Source organism: Hydra vulgaris, chromosome 09 (assembly GCF_038396675.1).
Source record: "Hydra vulgaris chromosome 09, alternate assembly HydraT2T_AEP".
Classification (NCBI taxonomy): Eukaryota; Metazoa; Cnidaria; class Hydrozoa; order Anthoathecata; family Hydridae; genus Hydra; species Hydra vulgaris.
In genome coordinates, this window is record NC_088928.1 from 34,703,622 (window position 1) to 34,725,958 (window position 22,337).

The 22,337-nt window shown below is 24.9% G+C and overlaps 1 protein-coding gene across 1 annotated transcript; it reads right to left on the reverse strand.

The window, feature by feature from the left end:
- Positions 1-1,254: 1,254 nt before the first annotated feature.
- LOC100215556 (alpha-actinin) lies at positions 1,255-20,869 on the reverse strand. Its single transcript, XM_065805489.1, has 17 exons — positions 20,508-20,869; positions 12,628-12,862; positions 12,394-12,480; positions 10,852-10,939; positions 10,504-10,582; positions 9,795-9,876; positions 9,007-9,092; positions 8,180-8,347; positions 7,382-7,537; positions 6,965-7,041; positions 5,745-5,874; positions 4,644-5,123; positions 3,402-3,686; positions 3,156-3,278; positions 2,922-3,080; positions 2,657-2,815; positions 1,255-1,770 (listed from the first exon to the last, which is right to left on the reverse strand). Exons 1-17 carry the CDS (start codon positions 20,592-20,594, stop codon positions 1,612-1,614), a joined length of 2,640 nt encoding a protein of 879 aa, XP_065661561.1. The 5' UTR covers positions 20,595-20,869; the 3' UTR covers positions 1,255-1,611.
- Positions 20,870-22,337: the final 1,468 nt, after the last annotated feature.

The window sequence follows — 22,337 nt, forward strand, 5'->3', positions numbered from 1 at the left end:
CAGTTCGATCACCAGATTTGAATCCAATCAAATCTATTTGAGCTTGGACGGACAAAGAATTGTTAAAAGTACAAATAAGATATAGTCTAAAGCAAGAGCTAGTTACCATTTGGAAAAAAGTTCCAAACAAAGTTTGCAATAATCTGATTAAATCGATGTTGCTTGGAAAAAGCGTAGGGGATATTTTTATTACTAGTTTAGATGTCAATTTTGTTGCATTAATTCTTTATATATCGCAGTTTTTTTATTGGTATTTTTTGTAATTACGTTCTATAACGTTTATATATACAGTTTTACGTTTTAGTATGTAATCCAAGATTTGTTTAAAAAATATTTTTCTCGCAAATAAAATTTGTTCAATATCTTTAGTTTCAATTTTATGGTAGTTTAAATACGCTTTAAACAACAAAATTTTAATGCGCCTATTTTTCATAAAAGCACTGCGTGTAAACAATATATCAAGTTATATGCATAAATCTAACTTCAATAAGTCGGCGAGATGAGATCTGCAATGTATTACAGACTTGTAGATGATTGCCTTAAAAATGTTATAAAAAAAGCAATTTATACACTCTCAAAATTTAGGCAGGTTTCTCACAACAAACGTTTTCAAGGCTAACATTCATTAACTTTAGCCACGACAAGCATTTTGACAAGTTTGTATGTAAAAAAATTAGACATTTTCGCGCTTCATTTTACTTGCAATCACTGTTTTTTTCATGTAGGATACAGATTTACAGTTAACGACAAAAAATTTTACAAATGACAACGCAAAGATGTATCATTAACTAATTCAAAAAAAAAAAAAAATCACCAAAAAAGATTATTAAAAAAACATTAAGGAGACAATAAAATCAGGCTGTGTTAATGCTATTAGGAAAATTTATTCCTGATATCTATAACTAACGTCGACCAATAGTAAGCAATTCATATTATTTTGCCTTTAATGGGAGAACAAACGCTCATCAACTGACAGCAGTCAAGTGAACATTAATTTACAGCGCTTTTCTCTTGAAACCATTTTCTTAAAAAACATTCGACCAAAAAAAAAAAAATTCATAATTAGTAACTTGAAATTTAATACCCATTATAAATATTTAGGACATTTAAAACCTACTTATGATTAAAACAAATTTAATATTAACAAATATATATATATAAAAAAAAAAGAATAAGAAAAGTATTTTAAATATGTATAAACTTTTTTATATAAATTAATTTTGGACGTTCGAAAAAAAAACAAAAAACAAAGAATAGCTTGAAAAATGGAAATCGACCAATACAAAACTCTTACAATTCGTCAAATATCAACAGAGATAAATAGCGAAGACATGATTTGGTAAGCAGACATGAAAGTAAACAAAACAACAATAACACAAAGAAGACTTTGTATATCGTCGAAAATTCATAAAAAGATTTAACTAACTTATTCACGATTCAAATTTTTTCATTCTATATAAAAATAATGGTAAATTTGTGACAAGAAAGTCGCCTTAGATAGCATTTCAATTTTACCACAAATAAATTGGCCAAAGTACAAAAAAATTGTTTTTTTACAAATTCCTATCATAATCTATTATCCACTTTTACAGCTTAGGTTGGTCAATCAATCTATAAGTCGCTTTCGCCATATAAGGCGGTAGAAAAAGATTTATAATCAAGGGCGCCTGGAACTGATCCCGGGCCAGTATATGCAGCCATTCGAGCAATACAATAATCAGCTTGTTGGGGAGGCAACTCACGGCGTAGTTCATCTGCAGTAATGTAAGGCTAAAGAAAAAGTCAATCAACTTTTCAATATATGTACACAGATTTACAAAAAATAATTATGAATGTAAATATATGTAAAAAAGAAAAGGATTTTTTGTTTTTTGAATTATTACAAATAATTGCAGTATAATATTATTTTTGAATAAACAGAATTATTTCACTTTGGAAAAGAAGGTGGTTCATTTCATGGTTGGTCAGATGTTTTATTTTTCTTCAAAGAAATTTTTTTTAAGTTACAATTTCAATTTGCATAACTAAACAAAACATTAGGAATGTTTTTTTTTTTAAACAGAAAGTTCTAGAGTTGTCATTTTGTTTGAAATGCATATCAAATGCAGCATATTTGGTATAGAAATCTTTTTTTTGTAATAACCGAATTATTTCATAAGCAAACCTACATTTAAATACATGCATGCATTCACACATATATAAAGGTGTACCCAAAAAACCAATGATTTTGAAAAATACCCACATATCTTACCACCTTAATGTATTCTAGATAACAAAATAACATTGATTTTGAAATAACATTGATTGAAAAACTTTTTCAATAGAAAATATTTTAAGGTCACCAATACTCTTGAACATTTAACAGGTCCCAAATATAATCAAAACAAAAAAAAAAAAAGGTTAATCTGGGTTTCATATAAAGTAAATTATGAAACAACTTCAAAAATAACAATCATTTTTAAAAAACATATTTAAAAAATATAAATATATTTTTAACAAAACTTTGTTTATTAAAAAAAAAAAGTCATATATTTCTTTTTAATAAACATTTATGCAGTGTGTGTATATATTGAAATATGCATTAATTTGTAAATATTGAAATAAAAAAGGTTTTAATTTTGAATATTTGAAAAACAATCTACTTTTAAAAGCTTACTTTATCACCCGCTAAAATTCTAAATGACTCCATAACTTGCTCAGCACTGTCAGTATCTGCCATTTCCCTAGTCATAAAATCAAGGAAAGCTTGGAATGTAACAAATCCTGTTTGATTGGGATCAACCATAGCCATAATACGTGCAAACTCAGCATCACCCTTAATAATAATAGTTAAAATAATAATAATAACAGTAATAGTAATAACAAGAGTAATAATAATAAATTTTTCTTTACTAAAGAGCTCTAAATTAAAAAACAATTACCTTATCTTCAACATCAACACTGTGACCAAGACTGACCAAGCACTGTCTAAATTCCTTATAATCTAATTGGTTATTTTTATTTTTGTCAAAGAAACTGAATGAACTTTTTAATTCTTTCAATTGGTCCTCACTTATACCAATAGAATCTCTCATCAAAATCTAAATAAATGGAGAAAATATTTAGAAAACAATTTAAAAATAATAATTAAAAAAAAACAATGCAAGAAATTATACCTGATTTTCAACCTCATTAATGTTTCTTGTCATACCAGTAAGAAGAAGTTCAAATCGAATGCGAATCATTTCCATTGTTAACGATGTGTGAGGATTCTCGAAGATCATAGCAGCCTGTACTGACTAAAAAAATACAAAAATACTTGCACATACAAAATAAAATACAAAAATAGAAAATGCTCAGAAGTTATGAAAATCTTGCTTTAATAAATATTAAATAAAAAATGAAAGAAAAAAAATAAATACAGCATTCAAAGCATCAATCTCCAAAATATGTTCTTTAAAGCCATTGATTTCATCATTAAGAGCGTTTAGCTCTTTAAGCTGACTTTCTAGACTTCCTCTTGCATTCATTCCAATATCTCTCATTCTACTTGTTCTTTGTTTGATCCATTCACCAACTTGATTTGCCATCTGTGCAAACTGCACACGAAGTCTTTCATTAGTCTGTTGGCGAATAGTTTCAGCAGATAACTTACTATCCCTTTTAGGTATCAGTTCAATAACGTCATTCCACTTTTGTTCTAAATCCTAATATATAGAAGCAAATAATAATTGTTTTGTCATAAATTATATTCTTATTCTAATTTATATGTTTAACATTAATTAACAAAAATCAAGTACAATAATTCTTATTTAACTAAATGAAATGTTAAAGTTTACTTAAACTTTGGTTACAGTTTATTATATGTAGATGAGACAAAGAACTAGTGAAACCACTGAACAAAGAATTTTATTTAGTAATGTTTATGTAAATTCTGATATGCTTGATATAGAAATCAAACACATGGTCTCAAAATAAATTATTTTTATAAAGAAATCACATACGTTCTCAAAAAAACCATAGTATTTTCTTTATTCAAAAATAAAATAAAAACACAATTATGTCCACTACTTAATGATTCATTTTGACTTAGTAAGGTTGATCTTATTGCAACATCATTTGACGGCGCAGAATTTGTTACTTCTTAGTAATTCTAAACAATATCCATGAATGACTAGTAAAAATTTATTTAGTAGTCAATTTATGTCATCATGAGACTTGTTTCATCAATTTATGTCATTATGAGACTTGTTTTAACACTTTTGATTAGTTATATTTAACAAATCAAATATAAAATATTTTAAAGTTACATTCAAAAAGATTAAATAATACAGTAATATATTCTGCTTATTCAACTATTCTGCAGTATATATGTTATACTGCAGGTATGAAGGACATTTGTAAAAAAAAAAAGAAATTTTTTTTTTCTTCCATTCTTTATCTTCTTTTTCTAGATTTATCAAGTCATATTTTATTGGATTTATATTATAAGTCATATTATAAGTCAATATTTTAAAAATTAAACTGCGCAAAATACATTATGATTAACCTAATCTCTGTCTGTTTATATTTTCTGCATGACACTATTAATAAAGTTTCGTGTAGCACATTTTTAAGTATAAACAAACACATATGCATAACTTTTATAATTAATTAATTGGTACCTCAGATCTTGTGTTAGTATATGGATTTTTTTGATTACTCATTGAGTTAATTTCACGAACCAGACTCATTATTAACTCAAATTCTTCTTTCGCAGCTGGCATATTAGCTTTAAATTTTTCTTGTGCATCTTTAAGATCTTGCATTTCTTCTAAAGAGTGGACATTAAACATATCCATTAAATCTTCTTTAGCACCATCCATCCAGTTACTAAATGGAGATGCCTTCTTTGCATATTCAAGCCAGAGATTATCAAGATACTCAGCAATTTCAATAGCAGCTGTCAAATTTTTGTTACGTTTTTCATTTAATTCTCCAAGGTTATCCCATTCTTCACATATAATCCTACAGCGTTCATTAACCTCATTAATTTTGCTGTAGCCAAGTGTGTATAATTCTTGAGCAATTGCTACGATCTGTTCCACACGATCTTGTTGAGCAGATATATCAGCTTGAAATGCTTCATGACGTTTGCGAGAAGCCTAAAAAAAGATTTTATTACTTAATTTATAAAACAATTATGTCAACAACAAAAAAAACACTTTACTTGTTGCTCTGATTATGTTCAAACATTCCATCAATTTAATTTTTATTTATTTTCAAATATCATACAATAATTCTCAATTCAAAATTGTCCATGCCTAATTATTTTAAAAACAATCATTTATAAAATATTTTTGACTACAAAATTGTTAGCTAAGTGAAAAGCATAAAATTTTTTTAGTTAAAAACAACTTTAATTTTTTCAAATGAAAACTTGTTAAATTATTTTTAATTTTAATTGCATTAAAATTTTTAACAAATTAAAAAACATAATAGAGGTCCATGAACAAATTATAATTAATATTACATAATTAATAAAATTCAAGCAAAATAAAAAGTCTAATAAAAAAAAATCAAAACAATAAAAAATCTTTTTTTTAAAAATTTACCACACTTATCAAAAATGAGATTTTTTTATAATAAGTCATTTATATAGTTAATAATATTATATCATAGTATTTCACTTTATTTTAAATCCATTATTTTTATTATTATTAAGCTCTATTTTTTTTTTACGAAATCATAAAAGTTAACTATACAGAATAAAACTCAAAACAAACCAATAGAGATGCAAGAGGAGCACCAGTAATGTCATCAGTTGTCAAATATACATCTTGACCTTGGGACCAAGCTTCATGAATATCACACTTGTGCTTAAATTTTGCAGCTAGATGATCCAGTCGCTCCAACCTTATTTTAGTAAATAAATTAAAAAATATTTCCTAAAATTAATTTAAAAAAAAATATAAAAAGTAATAAAACAAACAAAAAAGCTATTTTTTCTTACTACACTTAGTTTTTTTTTGTATATAGATACTCTAACCACACCTCAACATATGTCTATGTGTATTGTAAATAAAACTATATATACAATTTTTAAGTCATGCTATTTGCATTCATCAGATAAAATTAATACGAGATCTTTTTTTTTCAAAAAATATTTATATACACATGAAACTGTAATATTATATAATCATTTAATTAAGTATTTTAACATGTCACTTAATTACACATAAAATTTTATACTTATGCTAAACTTTTATGTATATGTTATATAAATGTTACGATAGTTTTGTGTAACATATATCAGGTCTTACAAGATATTGTTGTGTAACGAAATCTTAACGCATTTAAATGTTACATCTATATATTATTTAAAATTTACATCATACAACTCAATTTTGATATTTATATCATTAAAAGTTAATTGCACCATTAGCATATTTTAAAGTATAGCTTTGTAATTAAACTTTAATTTTAAACCACTTTAAAAATCATTTTAACAATAAAATTATAACAAAAATTACCAATGAATTCTAAATTTGGTATTTGAAAGAGATTATATTTCCTTACTATTTAATTCTTAAAACAATCTTATACATAACAAAAATTTATATTTATTATACATAATATAATAATTTTTTGTTTGCTTTATCACATTTTAGTTTTTATTTTATTTTATCACATATTTAAAGATTAAAAACAATTTATAGATAGATTTCGTCAGTTACTAATAAGGTATTTGTAAACACAATTTATGTTCATAAATAAATTTTTGTTCATAATAAATGTATATTTACAGACACATACACACATATATTTACAAACACATTTACAATACTTTGTCTTGCTCACTTTAATTTTTAAAATGCCAATTTAATCCATAAATTTCAGTATTAAGTCACCAGTACATTTTATGCACAGCTAAATCTACATTTATATATTTACACATGAATATAGTTTAAAAATGTGTGCAAATAAGAGCTAAATATTTTCTTACTTCCGAAGCTCTGCAAGAATCCAATCTTGGAAATCCTTTTCAGCCTGTTCCAAATCTTTCCAAGATTTTTCTATGTCCTGTCAAAAAATATATACTATATGTATATTTAAATATATAGTTATTGATAAAAATGCTATTTATGCCATTCATTTGTTTAAAGGCTTTTAACAAAGTAATATCATTCATCATTTTACAAAAAATTTTAAACTATTTTTATTTAAAATAAATTTTATAATTTTTTATTAAACAAAGTTACACAATATAAAATTGCACACCATGCATGCATACAAATTTCACTATAAGGTTAAGTTTAAAATTTCACTAAAATTGAATCTAAGCAAAAAACATTAAATTTTGTTTTCAAAAACAGATATGTACCTATAAAAGCAAAATATAAAAAAAGAAATTAAAACTTACAGATAACATTTTGCCTTCAGTTGGCATGTAAACTGGGCGATTGCTTAATCGCAACTTAGTCTGTAACGTGTTAAACAAATTTTCTAAACCTGCTTTCTCTTCAACCTTTGGTGGTTTCTCAGTGCCTCTGTAATTTCTGAAGTCATTCAGCTTATTCTATATAAAAGTTTTTAATATTATAAAAAAACCAGAACATTTTAAAAATTTAAACTTTAGGGGTCCTCCATAAATTGTCATGCTCTAAGAGGAAAAATTCTGTGATGTAATTTATGGATGATCCCTTACTAAAAACTATATATAAATTTTACTATATTTAAATTTTGCTTTGCTGGGTGTCAATGAGAACAGGAGCAGTGAAAAATCTCAAATAGATTTAACATACTTGGAAAAATCATCTCAAAAGGTTTTTGCCATGCACGTTAGCATAACTTAATATTGCCAGACAGATGATAGAATTTTTGAGAATTGGAAAAACAAGATTATCATAGAAAAAAGAAATAAACTACTATAATATTATTTTCTTAATTTTTCAAAGTTATACATTTAAAATATACCCACCTGAAAAAAAATTTAATAAACATATTAAATAAAGTTCTGTAATAACTTCTGTCCTAAATTTCTTACCCTTTTAACTAAAGAATTAATAAATTTTATTTAGATTTTTGTGTAATATGGCAAAAAAAAAAAAAAAAGAGAGAGGGATCTACATAGATCTGGAGGCAGGAGCAGGCAATCTTTGTTTTTCATTTTTATTTAAAAACATTTAAACAATTTAACTTGTTAATTTTAATTTAGTACCTGGACATCTTTAAGAGTATTATCAGTAGTTCGGTCTTCAAGCTCAGGAATTTTTTTATTAATCCAATCAAGTAACTGAGATGCCATATTTTCATAATCATCCATTGCTTTTTCATTACCTTGATTGACATTTAATACTTTAACAATACGTTTTGCAGCTGTTTCAGCCTATAAAAAAGAAATAATATATAAAAAATATCAATTAATTTTTAACATAATAATAAATCAATTATTTATAATTAAGTAATTTGATAAATATTATTTATAACAATTTAAGATAATATTATATTATAAAAACATATATAATATTATAAAAATTAATTTATAATAAGAAAATATAAATAAAAAGGTTGATCAATTATGTAAATTATCAAAAGTAAAAAATAATGATAATTTTATAAATGCAGTGTGTTAGCCAGCACAATGGCACCGCATATACCGCTAAATTTCCAAAATTTATTGTCTTTTTTTTTTGTTGAAGTAATAGGATGTTTAATAGTTTCCCAGTATTTTGTGGAACAATAACCAATAAATATTCCCAATATCGCAAAAACGTGGTAAAAAATATATTTCTGGCTAACACCCTGAAATGCTTCTATAATAGTAAAGTATAATTTATAAAAAACTAACAATTTTTCTGTATTCAAGAAGATTGCTTTAAAACATATGCAAGTTTTAGAGATTAATGATATGTAATTTTACTAATTGTGAAAACAATGTTTTCATTTAATACTCAGAAACTAATAATTGTAATAATTAGATGAAATCTTAAACTTTTTTTGAACAAGCTAATACTAAATTATAAAATGAGAAAAATGTTTGGTTACCTGTTGAGAACTTGAAAAAGCATGATAGTAGCAAGATACATATGTCATAACAGCTCTTTCATCTGGTTTAACTTGGTTAACCATGTCTAAAAATTTAAATTACATAATGTATTAGTTATATATAATTTTATTTTCTGTTGTTGTTAGAACCCTGTAAACTCATTGTTATCAACACTTTACCAACAAATCTCCAAAACATAAATCTTAACAAACAAGGTGGTTACGCAGTAAAACAAGCTGAAAGATGTACTAGTATAGATAGTGGGAAGAGTTGTGAAAAATATTTTTACAATTCTGCTAATATTTAAATTCAAATTTGTTTATAATTTTTTTAAAGAAAAACAAATTGGACTTTTCAACAGCTCAATCCAGACAATGATTCAGCAAACTTGATAATATACTTTATGCAAAAAAACCAAGATCTTTAGCACAGTTTCACTACCACATAAAAAACATCAAAACTTCTTTCTTCTGAGCCACTACTGCATTATATGTAATAATAACTTTTTAAAGCTCAATATGAATAAATTTTGCAATGATACATAAACTGATGGTAACAAAGATATTAAACTTAAAATAAAACTTTTTGTAAAGCTTATTCTATGAAAAATAATATTTAAAACTTTAATAACCTCAAGAAGGCTTTAAGCTTATTTAATAACCTCAAGAAGGCTTTAAGCTTATTGATCTTTTAATTGTTATAATTACATATTTCAGAGTATTTAATTATTTTACAAAATATTCTTTTTTTAAGTTTTTAAAAAATACAAGAATAATTGTTGATTTACCTTCAGCATCCAACATACGAGGGATATCAAGGTATTTATCAGCAACATCAAAAGCATAATTTAAATTGTGCATTGGATCATCCTAAGAAAATTAATAAGATTATACAGTATTAATGTTTCAAAGATTAAACTTGTATAAACAAAATTGTTATACATAAAAAAATATATTATAAAAAATATACTAAAAATGCTTTTCACAAAAAGTTCTAGAAAAAAATGTTATATTTTTATAAGCTAAATAAATTTAACACATACTGAACTTTGGACAATATATACTATATAAACTACGAACATTAAATAGTTATTTAGTTTATGTATGTTACATAAGTTATACACTTTTTTTTTTATGCTAAGAGAGCCTCAGAGCTGTAACAATAATAATAATTATTATATCAACAACAATAGTAATAATAATGATAAAAAAACTCCAAAAGAAAATCCAAAACAAAATTTTTATTAAGTATAGTACTAATAATACCTTTAATATACGGACAACAAAACATATTTTATTTTAAACAAGTTTTATATTTTCAATGTTAAAAACTGTTTAGAAAGGATTTTGTTTTGTATGGCTTTTTACAATAACTTCATATTTAAATTTAATAATTTTTATTTATAATAAAAAGGTTTTAATGTCAAAATGAATTAGGAATAATTTTTTAGATTAAGATTATCATTTATGCTCATTAATTTGAATTAATTAAAATACCTTAGACAACTTGTTGTAATCAATGAGATCAGGTCGGTGACGGTGGATAAGAGCACAGAAGGCAAGACCATCTTTAAAGCTAATAAATACAATAAAGTTTTCAGAGCAAAAATCATAAATAAAATTAAACCCAAGTAAGTGAAAGCAAATTGTTTTTGTTTTCAAGGGACCCAAGAAAATTGTTAAAATAACTAAAGTTCCAGTTAACTGGTGTTAAAGTTACCTAGATTTAATTGTATAATTACAAAATTGAATGCAAATATAAAAAAGATTGAAAATAGTTGACAACTTATTTATTTTAGTCTTACAAAAAACACCTAAATTTTTAAAACAGTAAAAAATATTTACCTCATGTGAAAATTTTGAACATTAACATTTTTGTAAGGAGCAGTTTTTCTTTGACACCAAAGCAGTAATCCTTCCTTAGATGAAAATTCTGAAAAAACATTGTAGTAAGTTTTTTTTATCAACTTCATTAATAACAATTTAGAAGTGATAAATTTAAAATACTGATCCAACTTGATAAAAAGTTATACAACTTATATATTTGTATTATTTAGTATTTATTTATACAATATAGCATCAGAGGCGATTTTATGGGAGAAGGAGGGTGTGGTATTTGAGATAATTCAGTTGTTTAAACTTTAGTTTTGAGGAACGTTTTTTTTTTAAAAGCACCAGTCAATACTTTTTAAAGATTCACTCCCCTTCATTTTATTTGTAGAATTGCCTGTACAGCACAATTATAACTTATAATAGAAATATCATTATATAAATTATTTTAATAATATCATATACAATTAATTTATTGTAAACAATTTACCTCGCATTTTTATCATTGCAAATTATTTTATATAATACATTGTATTATATAAAATATAAAACTATACTATTTTTTATTTGCTTTTCATACTTATCAACATTAACTTTTTTGAACCACAGCAAAAATGCGATAGGATAGATAATAATAAAAAAAAATTTGCTTATTGAACAATATATAATAGTCGTGTTAAAATTTAAAATCAATCAGGTTAAACCTAAGCATTACATGGTTAAATATGAGAAATATATTTTTATATAGGCTAGCTCATTTTAGAAGCACATGCTTTTAATAAGCGCTGCATCTTTTAAGTGATAAAATCAATCATTATATTGAAACCAAACAACTAAATTTCTCTAAGTCAAACTAAGTTAGTTAGAAGTTTTTTAAAGTTACGTTTAAAGTTATAACTAAGTTAGTTATTAGTTTTTTAAAATAATGTTTTAATGCAGGTTGTCACTGTATTTTGAATACCTGAACAAATCTAACTTATAAAACTAACATATTCTAAATAAATATTCACATAATCGCTAGATAATTTCATTTATTTACGTTATATTAAAACAACAGTCAAGTTTTTTTTCTATTGCTGAATATTTTGATAAAAAAGTTTGTTTTATAAAAATTCAAACTTTATTTTTTTATTTAATTTGAATTTATTATATTTATAAATAATCATATTTTATGTATTTGTAATTTAAACTTTTGTAACAATAGTGTGCAGTATTTAAACATTAACTACTTCATTATAATACCATTAAAATAATCTTTAATTACTTCATTAAAATACCACTTAAAATATCTATAGAGTTATTTCAATATTACTAAACAAAAAAGTGTTTAGTTTGATGTAAATAGCGTTGCCTCACGCAAATTTGCTTTTTGGGTATGTGAAATCGATTACGCGTAACGCTTTATCACAAGGCTTAATACACACACACATATATATATAGTTGAAATAGATATATTGCATCTATAATTGAAATAACTAATAAGAATTAAATATTTTAATCACTAATACAAAAGGTTTATGAAAAATAAAACAGTTTTAGTAAACAACAAGAATTTACCATCAACAAGAATATCTTGAATAGCGAATCTCAAAATGATTGTCCATATCATACCCAAAATCATTTTTAAGTTACCATCAACAATTTCTAATTGAAACATATTTATTAAATATAAACCAAACCAGATATATACTAATGTACAAAAACTAAATATACCCTATTTCAGGTTAACATTCCAAAAAAAAAATTTATTAATATTTTATTCATAAAAATAGGTTTTATTTGCTCATTTACCTTCAGCACCAATGGAAACCAATTTTACACCTTTGCTAGCAACAAAGTCTAAGGCTTTGTTAACATTAGATATTTGATGAAACCGTAATCGACCTCTTTCAGGTTTTGGTAGTCTTTCTCCTGCAATAACTTCAAGAAGCAACATAAGTTTAAGTCCATCACTAAAGTCTCTTGATATTTCTTCTATTTGAACATTAACTTTCCTTAAGTGTGAATTGCACCACGCTGTAAATGTCTAAAAATAGGAAAAGAGGTATCTTTATTATATCTAATTATTTGTATTATATATTATATTATTATATTATAGTATAATTATAGTATAATATTAAATATATATAATTAAAACTAAATTATGTATAAAATGTAAAATAAAAATTATGTATAAATGTATTATATATTATGTTATTATTATATATACTAATATATAACACAATAGTACATTTTGATTGTACTTTTTAATGCTGCATTTCATTGGAATTTCATTTAAGGAAAGCACATCAAAAAAGTATAAACATAAATGTTTGTAGAACAATGAATGGTAGTAAAACTGGAGTTACTAGTTGACTTATACATACATAGTTAGTTTATGTATCTATAAGTCAACGACTATGTAGGTAGAACATGCAGAGGAGTGCTTTTTCATCGACCAAGAGTTTAAGGCTGGTGCAACAATAAATTTTTCATTCTTTAAAATGGAAATTTTAAATTCACATTTTAGACATAAAGCGCACAATATATTAATAAGTACTCTCTCTGTCTCTCTTTATCTATTTATCGCTTGGTAATTTTTCAAATAGAAGAAATGTTTTTAAAACATTCGTCAAAAAATAAAAACACAACCTGATTTAGTAAACATCTATAATGTACAAAATTAGATTATTTTTTAGTATGTTTAGGCTAGAGTTTATTCTATACGCCTTGCTGATCAGATTAATGTACTTCTCTCTCTCTCTCTCTCTCTCTCTCTCTCTCTCTCTCTCTCTCTCTCTCTCTCTCTCTCTCTCTCTCTCTCTCTCAAAAAAGCGCTGGCAGAAAAGACTTGAGCGGGAAAGTGCTGGCTAAAAGGAGAAGACTGTTTATATGTGTGTATATATATATATATAAATATATATATATATATATATATATATATATATATATATATATATATATATATATATATATATACAGTCTAGAATAGCCCCTGTATATACACACACATATATACATATATATACAAATATACATACACACACACACACACACACACACACACACACACACACACACACACACACACACACACACACACACACACACACACACACACACACACACACACACACATATATATATATATATATATATATATATAATATATATATATATATATATATATATATATATATATATATATGAAAGAGAGAGAATATAATTAATCAGATCAGCAAGGCGTATAGGATAAACTCTAGCCCCATGCAGGATTCCTCTGGGACCAGCATGTCACCAATCTTGAACAAATATCTTTAATTACATCAACAAAATTTACTTATTACTAGAAAGGATAAAACCAGTGATCATTAAAGTTATATTTTAAAATCTGCAATACTTTTTCCAAAAAATATCCTGAAAAAATCTGGAAATATAAATGAATTTTGTGTAACTAAGATTATCTCATGTGTTTGAAAAAAATTCATTATTTGTATGCACCTACAAATAATGTGCACATAATAAAAACATTTGCATGCAAAAAATGTTCAAATACTTTAATTTTTCATGTAAGTAGTATATCGGTTTAGTGTTGTGGACGTTACAATGTTAAAATTATGAAGTGTGGCTGACTAAAATGCGGGTTTGAATCCTCGATAAAGAACTTTTTTTAACTAAATTTTTTTTAAAAAAAGTTTAATTTTGAAATGGTTTTATACTTTTTAATGCCTAACCTTAACCAAATATAGTGTAGAGTAATTGATGTACAATACCTTTTCTGTTTTAATTATTTGATGACAAAGTTACAAAAAAAAACTTTTAATATGTATTTCCAGAAAATTATTCGGATATCCAGAAAAAATAAAATTTAAAAAAAATATCCACAATTCCAGAAATAATAAAAAAATATAATCCCTGGATAAAACTTATATAAGATTGGTTTTACCCAAGTTGTTCATTTATTTCTTTAATTAAAATATAAAAAAACTCATTCAAAAATAGTTTGTTCTTAATGCCTTTCCTGACTATTAAATATGGCAAAACTCCCTAAAATATCTTAATAAGCTTTTTTATACTTCAAAGTGAGAAAATTATGGCTAAAAACATCCATTTATTTTTGTGATAATTGATTTTTTTTTTAAATGTATTTTTGAGAACAAAGCTTGTTTTTCTGATGTTTTTTCTAGAATCCTACTTAAATAGCCAAGAAATGGTAGATACCAGCAGTTATTGCTAAGTTGTCTCAAAGTATCTTTTTTTTTTTTTTGAAACTGGTAGTTCAGGCAGTAAATAAATAACTGTAAATTGTGTTTGGTCTGCTAATATGGTCACCATATGTAATCTACAAGTGAAAAAATTTTGATATGGAGATATTTCTAATACACACAAAACCATCTTAGTAATGACACGAGTACTCATATTTGATGAAAAAAAATAACATCATCCTATGAAAACATAATAACTGGTATCAAAAAATATTTTCCTGGGTTAATACAACTTATTTAAAAAAATAATCTCTTATGAAGCCGAAAATGAGTCAATACATGATTTTCAGAAGAAAAATTTAGTTTAACGAATTGATGGATCAAGCAGTTATGTATTTAAATAATCATTTTGAACAGTTGACAAATTATCAATCACCAATTGATTTTTCATTTAATATTTTGGACTTTAAATATTGCTCTGATGAATCTGCAAGAGCACCGCATGAAGCTAAGATTGATACTTTCTATTTGTGTCCAATGTTTTGCATCAACTTGAAACTCAAGTTTGATATTGGAGAATTTATTTTATTCACTGAACTAAAACCATTATCATGTCACCAGATAATGGTACACTTTTTGAAGTTACAAGGTTGGTATAGAACAGTCTATCACAGGATGTATCTCCAAATGGTATGACTGCCATGCAGATATTATCAACAATACCTAAAACTGTAGCATCAGCCTAACACAGTTTTTTTAAATTGAAACTAATTAAGACATATTTATGCTCAACAATTAAACAAAATAGACTTGTTGAATTAGTGACATTGCAGTTTTGGACAGGGGTGGTGTGCGATCGAATGCTAATGATTTTGGAATGGTATGCTGACTAAACAAATGAGTTTTTTTGACAACATGACCTTGACTGTTTACATGTTTTGATCATATAAACATTTCAGAAATGCGCTGAAAAAAGAAACGCTATGCTAAATTTAATATATAAGAAAATTAAAAAATAAAAATAATAAAAGACTAAAGAAAAAAGAAAATATATAAGCACTGAAATAAAACTCAAAAACAAAGTAAAAAATATTTTTTGTTACATTTTTAATTGCATTTGAAATAAATTACTTAAAATCTTATCTTTTTAAACATTTTGTTAAAGTTACGCAAAACGCTTTTACATTAAGCAACAAATTATTTTTAATGATTGTTTAATAAATAAACAAATTTTATTTAAATCATTTAAAAGTGTTACATGTTTCAAAATTGTGTAAAGATTTATTTATTTATTTTTTAAAGATTTAAAAAAAATTCTAAGATAAAAACATTACAAAATACTTAAAAACTTTTACATTAATCAACAAAATGCATGCTTAGATAAGTAAAAAAAAATTATTTTTTATTCTTGTATTATTTATATAAAATGTTCTTAAAATGTTCTTCACTCGTTCTTAGCAACTAGTCACAAAATGTTTTGAACTTATTTATAATTTAAAGTAACATGATTTAGAAAAATCTTTACAAAAAAAAGTTTCAAGCATTTAAACTTTATCATAAAAAAATTTATGCATAAGATTTTTTTAATTTAAAGCCTTCGCATAAAATAAAAACTTTAAGATCAGGGATTAAAAGTTATTCATAACGTAACAATTATTTTATTGCATTTAATTTGTTAAAACATCAAAATAGTCAAGGTTAAATAGCAAAGAAAAAATATAAGCGTGGTCAGTTACAGTGTGTGATCACAAGCTATTCCTGTTCAAACCTGACGTTGATACACTAGATGCCTAGGACTGCCAAATATCAGAAATGAGGCCTGCTGATATTTTCCAACTAAACAAGGATTGACACATTTGGTGCACAAATGTGTGTCAATGTACACACATTTGTGCACAAAATGTGCAAAAAACTCTTATCATGCATAATCTGCTTGCAATGATAGGTTTTGCTATAGCGAAAGTTTAACATTTGAAGTTTAAAACAAAGAAGAAGCTTAAGCTTCAAATGCTTAAAATTTTTGTTGAAAGCTTTATCAAAAAATGTTTTCATTAAAAATAAATTAAAGAAAATTTGCTATAATTTTTCTACTATAAATTTATTTTTAAGCAAATAATACTATGAAAACTTTTGACTTGAAGAGATCACAAACCTCCAAGACATGTTGTGTTTATATTGAAGTGAATGATAAAAAAAAATGTTTGGGCTAAATTTTTTTGATTAAAACAAAAGAATAAATGCATACCAAGAAAAACTAACTTTTTTATTTTATAGTCGAAGCTCATCTTCTCCGTTTACATAATCAATCTTTTACACAAACAAAAAAAATTACTTGAATAAATTATCAATTCTATAGGTTGCCGCGTAAATTATGCTGACTTTTTGGCCTATAAAAAAACGGAGAAGGCGAGCTTTGAATAAAATAAAAAAGTTAGTTTTTCTTGGTATGCATTAATTTTTTTGTTTCAATCAAAAAAATTTAGCCTAAACAATTTTAATTACAAAAAGGAATAAAATTTAAGTTATCAAACAGTAAATTAACAATTGCGCTGAGTTTGGGTGGAAATAAAATATACTCGTATATTTTTTTAAATTTCTTATCAGTCTATATGAAACTTTTACTTTTATAATAGTTTTTTTAACCTTATATACAAATGTCTGTTACTAGGAAAAAATAATCTTGAATTTCAAAATAGAAGGATCTGAAAGTATATAATAAAATATGATAATCTTAACGCTTTCTTTTAACCTCTCTCTCTTTCTCATGTATGTATGTATGTATGTATGTATGTATGTATGTATGTATGTATGTATGTATGTATGTATGTATGCATGTATATATAAATTTAGAAAAAGCAACTTTTTATGGAACTTAAAGTTTTATGCCAATTTGCAATCATCAGCCATGAAGTACAAAATCAAAATATAAAAAAACCGGTATGGTTAAGCTACAGTTAAGCGGTCTAAAATAATTTTTTTTTTCTCTTGTTACGCTCTCTCAGTGGAGGCTTTTTAAACATAAGAATATTAATTAAAAAAGTAAGATTGCCTCATGTCAAACCATCAGTCGATGTGGCATTACTTCCATGTAGTTGCAGGCTATAAAATAGTTGATGTAGCAGCAGGCTATAAGATAGTTGATGTATGTACCAAAGCCAATATTTCTTATGTTTAAAAAAGCCAATATTTCTTATGTTTAAAAAAGCCAATATTTCTTATGTTTAAAAAAGCCAATATTTCTTATGTTTCTGCATAAAAAGTATAAAAATTCACTAACTTTAAAATTATAGTTTTTTTTCCTATAAACGCTTTTATCTTCGAATTAAAAAATATAAAAAATATAAAATCTTTCTTCATTAAATAAATATTAACATTAGACGAAATAAAAGTATACATTGTTAAAATATTTTAAATGATTTGGGATCACATTTCTGTTTTTAGCAATTTTTACGAAAAACCTTTCTCGGGCTAAACCAGATTCGCTGGTTATCGCTGATACATCAACCATGTAGCTAAGATAGCTACATGGTTGAAATTTGGAACACTTATCAATGAATGTCTATTCTATCGGATTTCTACGCCAATAATGAAATTTTTCTACTATAACTCAATTTTTAATGCATTTACAATTTTAAATTTATCTTTTTTAAATGTAAAATATAAAATTTTGGATGACTTAAGTTATTGAAATTTTGACCTTTTATGCAGATGAAAATATAAAAATTATTTTATGTGCCTCTTGCTATGTCAGGGAATATGTTTTTAAACTTGGCATGTTTTACAACAAATCATTTTAGTTTTATGCCTAAATTTGTGGTGAGATTTTTTAGAGATGATGTAACTTCATTGCGTTACTTCCCAAGCTATTTACTAATGAATTTTATTGAAACAACTGCTTCGGCAAGACAAATATTGGAGGTATAAAACAAACCAAATTACGTGGAATTTTCTCTCTGGCTAATCGTACTAATATCAGAAAAGTAGTTAAATCTTTTATCTAGTTAAAATATAGTTTATTAATTTAAGAATTTGTACAAGTTATTGTCACAATTTCGAGTCAAGCAACTGTTCTTTTGGTTTAAAATGAAGTATGAATTTAGTATCAACAGGGTGTACAAAGATTTACTACTTGAAGAATTTATCAATGGACCAACTTATTATAAAATAGCTTTTTATGAGAATAAAAATAATTTGCTACTTTTATATTTAAACACGCAAAAAAAAAAAAATTAAACTTCGAGAGTCTTTATTTATTAACATTCTCACAACATATTATTAGAACTGTGTGCATAGAATAAAAAGTTTTTTAAAAGCTTAAGCTTTAAATTTTTAGGCTAAATATTCTAAAATTGAAATTTGGTTTTATTTTGTAATGGAATCAATTTTCAAAAACTAGTTTTTTAACAGTTTATCCCCATTTTAATGACTTTTTTGTAATTTTGCAATAATTCAATTCGCTTTCCTGACTTAAAACAGTCTGTTTCAGTTAACTTAAAACATTTAAGTAAGATTTTTTTGTTTTTAGTCCAACAATGTGTATTTAATAATAATTAGCAAAAATATATTCTTTCTGATTTTTTTATTTATAAAAAGTAACATCAAATTACTAAAATTTAGCTAAGCTTCATCATTTGCCGCGTTTATTCTAAAATTAAAGAAGTTTTTAATTTAACTATTTAATGTCATAAGATAAAACATTTTATTGGTGTTTTTATTCTTTTTACATAACAAAATTATCTATAATATTTCAAAAGTTATAAAAGTTTTAGTAACACCCCTATAAGTGAATATTTTCAAAAAATAACAAGAAGCCATAAAGCTCACTTTAAACGGCCGTGGCAAGTCTCCACACAAGAGCGCAACAAGCGAAAAAGTAAAACTATTTTAGACTGCTAAACTGTAGCTTTGCCTCTATATATATATATATATATATATATATATATATATATATATATATATATATATATATATATATATATATATATATATACATACATACATACATACATACATATATATATATATATATATATATATATAGGCATATATATAGATATATATATGTATAGATATATATACATATATATATATATATGTATATATATACACATATATATATATGCATATATATATGCATATATATACATATACATATGTATATATATATATATATATATATATATATATATATATATATATATATACACACACACACAAATATATGCACACACACACACATATATACATGCCCAAAAATATATCTCACAAACTCTCACTCTTTCTCTTACTAATATATATATATATATATATATATATATATATATATATATATATATATATATATATATATATATATATATATATATAACAAGTGGATGTTATTTAAAATGCTTAAATAACTGTATCAAGCATTTCTTAGCAGAAACAAAGATTCTTTTAAATAATTATTCTTGAATAATAGTAATTGCTTTTCTGACGGAAACAAACCTTTTTTTGTTGCATTTCCCATGCTGGATCAAGCAACCCTCTATCTTCTTCTTCCTGATGGTATCCATAATGTTCTTCTTCAGCCATATTAAATACTAATTTATAAGAAAAATTTTTTAGAAAAAGTAAATCAAAGAACTTTCGTGTATTTCGCCTTTAACAACTTTAAGGCTGGGCAATTTAACTGTTGTGCTTGCGCAAACGTTCGGCGCAGCCCACTTGATCACGTGTCTTAATAGAATATCTTGAGTATGGCGGCCTAATAGTTTAAGGAGAAAACTTTTAATAACTTAGCAAAAAGAAAAAAAGCATTTATGTGCGCATGTATGTATTAAAGCTATATGCAAACTTTACTTGTATTTAAATATAAAAAACTTGTAACAATTTAAATAGAAAACTAAAATAAGTATTGATCACGCTAAGATATCGAAACTTGTTAGTCGCACCGTTTTTAAAAAAAAGTAATATGCAATCTCGCAAATAGCACTGACACCGGATTTTTACAAGTTCCTATTTGTTGTTGCTTAAAATGTTGAATTTTAAAAACCTATTTTGCAGAAATAATTGCATTTAGTTGTTGCATTTGAGTTAAGCAAAAGAGAAAGCTGTTATCATAATCCCAAACCAAACACGGAAAAGCAAAAGCTTTTACGATTGCTTATTTAGCCTTCAAACTTGTCCAATCACGACGGTTTTTTTGTTATGAATAAAATTATTACAAATTCAATGAAATAGTTTATTAAAGGATCTGTAAATTCAAACAAAAAGTGCTAAAATTAGCAAATATTAATAGTAGTGTAGCGTGAAAAATTACAATACTTGTATTCACACTTTTAAGTAATTAGCTGAATAAACAACATGCTTCAAATAATTAGTATAACGTGGCTTTCTAATGAAAAATTGATAATAATTTGAAACATTTACTTTTTCTTTCTAAATCATCGGTATTTTATTATTTAAATTTTTATAATAAAATTCAAGTTGTATTACAATTATTAATATTTATTATACTGACAACAAACTCATTTTACACGTCATATACTTATTATTTTTTCATTACGTTTGAAACACGTCATTATTTGTTAAACGTCATTTATCTAAAAAATTTTAGTGTTAAAAAACAGTAGTATGACAAGGTTGTTTATATATATAACGCGGTATAAACTAAGGCGATTCTACAAATAAAATGAGAAGGGGGGAGGGGTGTGAAACCATAAAAAGTACCGGTCTGGAATAATTAAAGATAAGGTATCACATACAGTTATGGCATGCTCGTACCGTAGAGTTTTTTTTTTAAATAAATTCTCTTTGTTTTACGCAAGTTTTATAAAAAAAATTGAACAAAAATTTTATTTGCTATTGAAACAGTCTTTTTCAAAAACGACCCCTCACCCCTAAAAATTTCACGATACGGTCCTGTATCGGCATCTTAAGAAATATACATTTATTGATAACCATTGATAACTATATTTTTCAGCCTTAAAACAATGATATTAATTGGAAAAATATGAATGAGTGACCAATTATTAAAAAAATCATTTCAAAATCCAGCACAACATTATTTCTTGTAAATTTTGTCACACTATGACAGAATTAAATTTACATACATTTAATAAAAAAACAAAAACATAACCGTTAAGATCGAAAATAAAACAAATTAAAACCGAATAAAACAAATTAAAACTGATGAAACACTTAAAAAATGAATCAAACCAAACACACAGCTAATTTAAACTAATTTAATTAGTTGTGTGTTTGGTTCATTAACACTAAAAATATGTGTACACATTTTTTCCCCAAATTTCTTTGAAGGAGAGAATTTCTATACAA